General features: G+C 45.8%; 1 protein-coding gene across 1 annotated transcript in view; it reads left to right on the forward strand.

Moving 5' to 3' along the window:
- PRKD2 (protein kinase D2) overlaps window positions 1-5,610 on the forward strand; it is a 29,919-nt gene extending 24,309 nt beyond the window's left edge. Inside the window, exons 15-18 of the mRNA XM_015242945.3 lie at window positions 101-199; window positions 3,295-3,562; window positions 4,771-4,856; window positions 5,162-5,610. Coding sequence (XP_015098431.1) covers window positions 101-199; window positions 3,295-3,562; window positions 4,771-4,856; window positions 5,162-5,374 — 666 coding nt within the window. The 3' untranslated portion in view covers window positions 5,375-5,610. The remainder of the gene's footprint in view (window positions 1-100; window positions 200-3,294; window positions 3,563-4,770; window positions 4,857-5,161) is intronic.
- The last annotated feature ends 4,472 nt before the right edge of the window (window positions 5,611-10,082 follow it).

Consider the following 10,082-nt stretch of genomic DNA (forward strand, 5'->3'; position numbering starts at 1 on the left):
GAGAGGGGCATGGATGGGGTTCGGAGGGCTGGCTGCTGCAGGTGGAATCTGGGGTGGGGACCTTTCAAACTTTCTTACCAGAACCATTTCCTCCCCTCAGATCCTGGTGGCTTTGAGACACCTTCACTTCAAGAACATTGTCCACTGTGACTTGAAACCAGAAAACGTGTTGCTGGCATCTGCCGACCCATTTCCTCAGGTCAGATATGTCCCCGCCTGATGTGGGGAAATCCATCCAACACTGGTGGGGGTAGGGATTATATTAATCAAGATACTTAATCAAACACAGAGACTCAAGATAACAGTGCCTTGTTTTTCACTCGTGTAGGGTCCAGTATAAGCATTTTGAGGCTGAAAAAGCAGTTCCAGGGTGCTGGGGACCACAGCTCCTGCTGTCTTGTTCTGGCCTCTCCATGGTGTTGCCTGGTCTTCATGGTCCAGGATGTCCTTCCATCGTGAAAAGATAATAGGGGAGAAAGGATAGAAGGGAGGGAGGAAGGAACCGAGGGAGAGGAAATTGACACACCTCTTCCCTTCCCTGAGGCAATACTTTCAAGTTGCACAGGGCACTTCTCACATCTCATTGGCTGGGGCTTGATCATGTGGTCATGGCTGGCAGCAAGGGAATCTGGGAAATGTAGTTTCATTCTGGGTGGTCATGTGGCCTGTTAAAGTCAGGATTTTTATTAAGGGGAGAAGCAGAGAACAGATATTGGGGGGCAACTGGTGGTTTCTTCTGTGGGTTGGTTAGGAAAACAGTTTTGATGAGAACTCCTTTGGGGCAGAGCCAGATGAGCAAGGCAGATGATTATCACAGCTACAATTTATTACTTGCCTACTGTGTTTAAGGGCCTTTAGTTACAGCTTCTCATTTAGACTATCCACATCCCTGTGAAATTTTTGCTTTATTATCTATGTTTTTCAATCATTTCGTTCATTCCATTTTAAAAGTTCATTTTAGTCATCAACTAAAAATTATTATGTGACTACTATGTGCCAAGATCCATGCTAGGGCATTTGGAACTGTGGTAAGTAAAGACATCCCCATTTCTCTGCCCACAGTTTACAGCTGAGGGTGATTTGGCCCCCCCAGGGGTCATTTGACAATGTTGGAGATATTTTTGGTTGTCACAACTCTTTGGTGGTGGGGGGTTGCTACTGGCATTTAGGAATGCTGAACATCCTATAGTGCACAGGGCAGCCCCATAACAAAGGATTATCTTTCCCCAATGTCAGTAGTGCTGGGCATGAGAAACCCTAATTTAGAGCAATAATACCCAACTAGAAATATAATATGAACCGTATCTACAATTTTACATTTTCTGATAGCCACATTTTAAAAAGTAAAAAGAAACTGGTGAAATTAACTTTAATAATATACTTTATCCTAGTATATCTAAATAATACCTTTCTAACATGTAATCAACATAAACATTAATGAAATATTCTTTAATTCAGATATAAAATTTCCATCAGAAATACTTAATTTTGTACTTAGAGTTTATAAAATTAACAGTCAGAAAAGAAAACTGACACACTCGAGTTATTCCAAGCATATTCACAAGTCTTCCAATAACTAAATCCAGGATCCCTTTTAAAATGTAAATCAATTAAAATTAAATAAAAAAATAGTGGGGAGGGTGTAGCTCAATGGTAGAGTGTGTGCTTGGCATGCAAAAGGTCATGGGTTTAATCCTCAGTACCTACCTCCATTAAAATAAAGAAATAAACAAACCTAATAACCCCCCCAAAAAACAAAAAATAAAATAATTTCTAAAAAAGAAGTAAAATAAAATAAATAAATAATAGTTGCTCAGTTGAACTTGCCACATTCAAGAGCTCAGCAACCACATGTGGCCAGTGACCACCATATTAGACAGCACAGATCATAGAGGGAAGAGCAAATGTTGATCAAATTTGTCACAGAAATGTAATTATATCTGTGATGAGTTCTGTGACACAGTTCCACGAGCTCATGTAACTGTATAACCCAGTTGGAGAAAAAAAACTATCTGAAGAAAGAGTAGTTCTGGGGAGGGATAGTGTTCTAGGCAGTCAGAACAGCCTTTGCAAAGGCCCTGTGGTGGAAAGAACTGTACTTTTGGTTTTTTAACAGCTTTTTTGAGATATAATTCACATACTATTATACGATTCACCAATTTAAAGTATACAGTTCAGTAGCTTTTAGTGTATTCAGAGTTGTGTAACAGCACTCAATTTTAGAACATTTTCATCACTGCAAAGGAAACCTCATCCCTCTTAGCCATCATCCTCCAATCTCACCATCCCACCACCCCCAACCACGAATCTACTTTCTGTGGATTTGCCTATTCTGGGCATTTCATATAAATGGAATAAACAATACATATAAATGGCATATGCAATAATATGATGTGTGGTCCTTTGTAACTGGCTTCTTTGAGTTAATGTTTTCAAGGTTCATTTATGTTGTAGCATGTGTCAGTATTTCATGTCTTCTTATGGTTGAATAATATTCATTGTCAGATCGGTAGAAGTGTTTTGAGTAGGGGAGGGATAGTATGTGAATAGTGGTGGCAGCTGCCTGTGGGCTGCTAGGCCACAGACAGGACCTTGAACCCAGGTCTTGCCAGCTCTAAAACCTCTTCATGACCCTAGACTGCCTCCAACAAAGGCAAGGTACTTTCACACCCGTTACTGTCTGGATACCATGGTCAGTGGTTTACAAGCTGGGTCCCATTTAACCCCCAGGGAAACCTGAGAGGCAGCTATTGTTAACATCCCCAATCCAGATAACAAAACTGGGGCTGGGAGAAGTTAGGTCCCTCCACTGAGATCACCAAGGCTCGCTGTGTGCCCACCGCTGGTCCTGACACTTTCCATGTATTTGCTCTTTCAATCCATATGGCTTCCCTTTAAGGTAAGGACTTTATCATGTCTCCATTATGCAAAAAAGGAAACAGAGGCAAGAGGAGGTTGAGACTTGTTCCACGTAACAGAGGTATAGTGGCAGGGAGCCCTCACTACATGCCAGGCATTTATTGTCCTGTGAGCTTTAGACAGATGGACTCATGCAGTCCTCACTACAGCCCTTTGAGATAGGCACTAGTATGCTTCTCCTCCTCAAAGATGAGGAAACAGAGACACAGAGAGAGGAAGTCACTTGCCCAGAGCCACCCAGCTAGTGAGAAGAGGAGCCTGGATTCGAACCCGCGTGTGATTTTGTCTGGAATATCGTGGTGGGGACACACTCGGAGAGGGGTGGAAGGGGCGGCCCCTACACCCACTCAGACCCTCCACCCCTCGCCTCTGCAGGTGAAGCTGTGTGACTTTGGCTTCGCACGCATCATCGGTGAGAAGTCGTTCCGGCGCTCGGTGGTGGGCACGCCGGCCTACCTGGCCCCCGAGGTGCTGCTCAACCAGGGCTACAACCGCTCGCTGGACATGTGGTCAGTGGGTGTGATCATGTACGTCAGCTTAAGCGGCACGTTCCCCTTCAATGAGGACGAGGACATCAAGGACCAGATCCAGAATGCTGCCTTCATGTACCCTGCCTGCCCTTGGAGCCTCATCTCCGCCGGAGGTGTGTGGGACTCCGTTTACTCCTGTGCACAGAGGCTGGGCCTGTGGTGGGGGTGGGGGTGGGAAGTGGGCGGGGCCGCAGGAGGATGGGCTCTTAAAGAGCCTGGAGCATGGGTGGAGTCTAGTAATGGGGCCGGGACATGAGTGACTTTGAACGTGGATGGATGTGTGTGAGGGAGCCTGTGTGGAGAAGGCCTGTCCTCAGAGGGGTTTACACAGTGAGGCCTTCTTTCGAGGCTTATGATCAAGGAGGGAGCCTTGGATGAATGCTGGTTTGTCTTGAATGCCTGACACTCGGTGAGCCTCCTTTTTGTAAAGAACAGGCCTCCATCTTTGGGCCTTCAGGGAACCAGTGACTGGCATCTTATTGTTTTGACCCATTTTATTTTTGTGGATATGGCAAATGATATTTGAATTTCCCTTGACTAGGGTGATGTAAAGTTTCCATTTTATGTAATTCATTTTCACCTTAAAATTATATTGGAGGGGGCGATAATAGCTTAGTGGCAGAGTGCATGCTTAGCCTGCATGAAGTCCTGGGTTCAATCCCCAGTACCTCCATTTAAAAAAAAGTAAATTGGAAAAAAGTGAATTGATTTAAAACAAAAATGTACCGATTTTTACGGGGTTTATGTACATGGTTCAAATTTTTGTATATACAAAAGTGTCTAAAGTGAAAATTCTCTCTTACTCTTTTTTCTGCCATTCTTCCCAAAGGCAATGACTATTACGAGTCTCTTTTTATATATATGTGAGCTGATATGTGGGCATATATTTTCTTATTTCCCCTTTTACATAGATGGCAGCATATTATACACAATGTTTTCCAACTTCCTTTGTCCATATCCCAGTAAGCTTGGGTAAATGAGTTGGCTTAAAGAAAAATACTAAGTGAAGAATAGCACAGGTGTACCTGTATGTACCTGTGTGTGACAAAACTTAGGAAGGTGACATAGGAATGGGGAAACTGAGGTAGAGACTTGGTGAAGAGATGTAGGATCTCATGTGTGTGCCGCGTGAGGGAGCGGGTAGATAAATGTAATTTAATGAGGAAATGGATGGGTGAGTAATTAGTGCAGGTGAGGCTTCCAATCCACCTAGGTCAGTGCAGAAGGACGCCTGGAAAACAGGCAGGTAGGCTGGGGTGGTCTGTTGGAGGAGGGGTGGTCCCTCACCCTGCAGGTCTTGAGCTGTCTCCTTTCTGTGCAGCCATCGACCTCATCAACAACCTGCTGCAGGTGAAGATGCGCAAGCGCTACAGCGTGGACAAGTCTCTCAGCCATCCTTGGTTACAGGTGATGCAGGGGGCGGGGCTGGGAGCGAAGCGGGAGGGGCTGGCGCATTGGCTGGGTTAGAGGAAGAGGTGGAACCAGATCTCTTATTGGTTGCGCAGGTAGTGATGGATGTAGATACATTTTCCGAAGATAGGGATCGTGGCTGAGCCTCCCATTGGCTGGCTGTAGAAGGGGGTGGAGCTAATTGGAGGGATGTGTTGTGAAGGGTGTGGCTTCACCTTCCTTGGTACCCGGCTTCTCTCTGGCGGCGCACTATTGGCTACCTTGGTGAGGCACAGAACTAACCCCTGTTCTCCCGGGCCCAGGAGTACCAGACGTGGCTGGACCTCCGAGAGCTGGAGGGGAAGATGGGCGAGCGGTACATCACGCATGAGAGTGACGACGCGCGCTGGGAGCAGTTCGTGGCAGAGCACCCACTGCCCGGGCCGGGGCTACCAGCCGACGGGGAGCTTGGTGGGATCTTCCCACCCCAGGACCACGAGATGCAGGGGCTAGCGGAGCGCATCAGCCTCCTCTGAGGCCTGGTGATCCCGCCCCGGCTGCCTTGTGATGCTGTCCTCCTGCCCTCGAAGAGCGGCCCTTCACACCATCCCAGCGATGAACTGTTCTAGGGGAAGCAGCTTCCTGCCCAAACTGGATGGGACACGCCCCGAGGGAGGGGCATGGCGGGGTGGGGTCGGGGCCGGGGTTAATTTACAAAATTAATTCCCCAGCAATTAAAATGGACTCATCTCTGGCCCCATGGCCTTGTTCTTTGGCCACACTGTACTCTCCTTAGTTTGTTGTTCAACAAGATGGAGTTCACCTGGAAAGAAGATGGGATGGAGGAGGGATGGGGGCATTGAAGGAAGAGGAGTATTGGAAGGAGGACTACCCGGGTTAAACATATAGAGAGAGGGCGGACTGCCAGGAGTGAAGACTAGAAAATGGAAGAGTATAACGAAGAGAGGGAAGAGTAATGGAGGAGAGATGGAAAGAGTATGATTGCAGGGTGAGGAATTTAGAGAAAAGCAAACGATCTCATAGCTTAATGGCTTATTTTTTATTTGGTGGTGTTGCTACTAACCACCACTATTAATAATAATAACAAGGCAGTTAGCACAAGTCTGGTCCACAGTAGAAAGCTGATACTCAATAGTATTGTCTTAAATTGATGTGGTATCTTCTCTACACAGTGAATGCGCTCATTGGCTGGTTCATCCATTTGTCACACGGCACAGGTGTTGCTGGGGACACGGTGGTGATGGAGACAGCCTAGGTCCCATCTTCAGGGGGTTCACTGTCCAGTTGGGAGACAGACATGATCCAGAGTGGAGCCGGCTGGAATGGGAGAGCCCAAGAGGGTGGGGCAGCGTAGAGCAAGCCTGGGGGTCAGTGGGGGCAGCTCTTCTGTACTGGCTTCTTAAGCTTCACCTTGTCCCTGAGGTTATAGGCAGAGGGAACCTCTTTCCTTTGACCCCTGCCCTCCAGTTCCCTAGCTCCCCGTTGTTCCTGGACTTTTGGCCCTGCAGCTGAAGGCAAGTAATGAAAGCATGCGCTTGAACAAGTTCTGTTTACATCCTCGTTATGCTTGGACTTATACATTATAGTTAAAGATTTTCCTGAGCCCCAGAAAAATATGGCGGTATTTAGCAACCAATTTAGGCTAGGTACTGGGAGCTTACTCTCCCTGTCCTCTCAATTTATTATCAATTAGTCCATCTGCTGGTCGGTTCCAGAGTTGCAGCTTTTAATTGGAAAAAGCTAAATGAACCTCAGTCAATGAGGATCTCCAAATGAGCCAGAACACCTCTGAGGCATCATCTGAGACAACGCTATTGGGGAATGTCTTAGACTCCATCCTGAATGCCTCTCCTTCTAAAGCTGGTCTTGGGAGGGGGAACGTATAGCTCAGGGGTAAAGCGCAGGCTTAGCATGCATGAGGTCCTGGGCTTAATCCCCAGTACCTCCATTAACAACAACAACGACAACAACAAAGATTGGTCTGAAGTCCAGGAGTGTAGACTACTCAGGCCCGATCCTTGACAATCACATTGCTTCTATCTTGGCCACTAGTTTGGTTAATATCCTGAGACCAGAAATTAGAGACATGATCAAAAACATAATGTTAACTGGCAAAATGCTTTGATTACAAATTCCAAAAGAGCCCAACATCATGAGGATGCAGATAAAACCAAATCCACACAACCCAACTTAAGGTCCTACTACTTAAACAATTAGAGACCAAAAAAAGGAAATGAAAAAGAAAAAGAAAATCCTAGAGGGAGCGGGGATAGCTTGGTGGTAGAATGTGTGCTAAGCATTCACAAGGTCCTGGGGTCTATTCTCAGTACCTCCATCTAAATAAATAAATAGATACACAGATACATAACTTTATTACCCCCCTGCCAAAAGGAATTTTTAAAAATCCATCCTATCGCTGTCAAAAAACCACAAAACCTAATCTTGATAGAGACACCTATAGATACTGTAAAGAAAAGGGACATTGGACTTGAGACTGCCCAGCTTTAAAATACAAAAAGGAATTCGAGCCTAAGATTTGGTCTCCCCAGTGACTCCCAGCAGACTTTCTCCTTTGTGTCCAGAAATACGCCTCAGCTCACCGGGGGAAATGCCCATCCCCACTGATGGGAAATCTACCACCAGTTTTGTAGATACAGGGGCCACTCCCACCCCCTTAAGTATTAATCAGTCCTCCCACCCCTCTCCTCCCTCAGTACCCAGCAATGATTTCCATGAAATGCCACACCGTTTACCCTTGTCTAAGCCACTCTCCATCTCGTTAGGCCCCTTACTAAGCAGTTTCTTCCTCAAACTACTCCAATAAATCTTTCAGCAAGGGATATTCTGTCAGTTGGGAACATTAAGATTTCAGATTCACAGGTGAGCCTGTCTCTCACAGTCCCTGACTGCAACAACTGTCCATCTTAGATCATTCATCTTCCTCACCCCCAGCCCTCTAAAATAACCATCAACCTCTCCCCTAGGGCCATTGATTCAAGATATGCTGACCCAAGTTCCCGATTCTCTTTGGGCCTCCAACCCAACATACATAGGGTGCATCTTGGAGGCTGAGCCTCTGAAAGTGGAAAGCGATTTTTCCCACGCGCCCCTCCTGAAGCCACCTCAACAAGTCTGACACCAGGGGCCCACTAAGGCCTCAACCCATTCACTATTCAAGGCCTCCGGACTCCCCCCTCCAGCCCCTGCAACACTTCCATATTGTCTGTCAAGAACCCCAAACTTACTGCTGGGGTACTGGCTAGTCCAAGACCTCTAGGCCATAAATAAAACAGTCAAACCTTGGTTCCTGAGAGTTCCACTCCAAACACCGTCCTGGCCTCTCTCCGTACCTTCCAACACCATCTACTGTACTGTGTGAATCCACATCTCCACCTTCTTTCACATGCCTTTACTGTGATTCACAATCCCTTTTGGTTTTCACCTGGGAAAGTCAACACTACTCAGGGACAGGTATGTCTCAAGGATTCCCTGAAGCTCCTGTGTACTTTTCTCAGACTCTCAGTGTAAACTGGAGGGCTTTGGTTTTCCCTCGCTCTTCCTCTCTAATCACCTTGCCGTCTGCCCTCTTCATCCAACAGCTCACTCGCTGACACGCAATATCTACTCCAGGCCCTGGCTCAGAGGGATGCAAGGTATCTGGGGACAAATTAAAACTTTGACAAGTACACTATTTAGGGCATGACGTTGCACCTGAAGGTAAAACCTTATTGGCAGAATGCATTTACCCCATCATTAATTTCATCTTCACCCAAGACTAATATGCAATTCCAATTGTTTCTGGGTCTGTTGTGGGTTGAATTGTGTTCCCCTCCAATATATACATATATGTCTTATCCACTAGTATCTGGGAATGTGACCGGATTTTGGAAATAGGATTGTTGCAGATGGATTCAGCGTTGTTCCACATACCCCTCTCCAAGACCCCTCCCAACTCAGTGCTCGATTGTTACAGGAAGCTCTCCCTATCTCACCATCTATGAATCAGGATTCACATGCTTCTTCCTCAGCTTCCATAATGGCCCCTTCATGGGACTCAGTCTCTGTAATCACTGAACATCTATGCAATAAATGACACCGTAACAACTCTAATGGCAGGAACCACCTCCTCATTGAACTCAACCAGGGTTTTCCAGAGATCAAAATATTACTAATCCCAAGTCAACTGATGCCGCCAAGAATTTCTCTTTGTATCAGTGGCATCGTGCCTCTTGTGACTCATCCCATGATCCTGCACCTTCTCCTTGATTTTCCAGCTTTAATCAACCTTTGTTTTCTGATCACTCAAATAAACAAGGCAATTACATCCATGAGTCTTGAATTGTCCCCTGATGATGGATAATTTACATGTGGAGACTTTGCAGTCCTGATCAGCATTTCAATTTCCCTTTTGTCAATACCTAAACTTCATGCTTTCTCCTGTCCAGCCCTGACTCCTTATAAACATAAGAGACCTGTCAAATCCTGCAGAGGCTGACAATCATGCGAACACAAGATTCAGGATGCCCATGATCTCCTTTTTTCATTAGAACCCAAAGAAACCTTGGAACAGGAAACCAAATGCTGGTGTGTAAACTCCAAGTATTTAATATGGACTCTGACCATGTGTGGGCAACTCTTGGACCCAGGTTAGGGGCTTCCAGGGGAGAGACTTGTGGGTTGTGGAACTCTCCAGACACCATCGTCATCTGCATCAACAGGCCAACAAGAAAATCCACAAAATTGCTACCGCTGTTCTGACTTCACCAGCCAAGGATCTCTCCTCACCTCCTACTTGGAACCCTCTCAACTAGCTGCCCTCTGGTCTCAAATCTTGATTTTATTCCCTTATTCAACTATTAATAATTCTCTTTGTTTATCTTCCTAGGAATATTCATCTTCAAATGGCTGGTGACCAGAACCCTAAATCAGCTCCAGATCCAGCATTTTACATAACAAATGGTTCTGTGGGTCTTGCACAAACAGCAGGGATCAAAACCAATCCTGACATCACCCCAGACACTAACTACTAAGAAAATCTTGTTTGAGAGAGAGCTCTCCATATCCCCTTTCATTATTGTTGGTAAATTAAGGCAGTTTAAGGACAGTCCCAGTCCATCTTAAACAAGAGGAAGATTGAGTAAAGTTTGTCTCTATTAAAATCCAGCTCATTAGTCTCTTTGGGACTCTTTAAATGATTTTTTACTTATGTATTAGACCCTTCTC

The sequence above is a fragment of the Vicugna pacos genome, chromosome 9 (genome assembly GCF_048564905.1).
Source record: "Vicugna pacos chromosome 9, VicPac4, whole genome shotgun sequence".
Lineage (NCBI taxonomy): Eukaryota > Metazoa > Chordata > Mammalia > Artiodactyla > Camelidae > Vicugna > Vicugna pacos.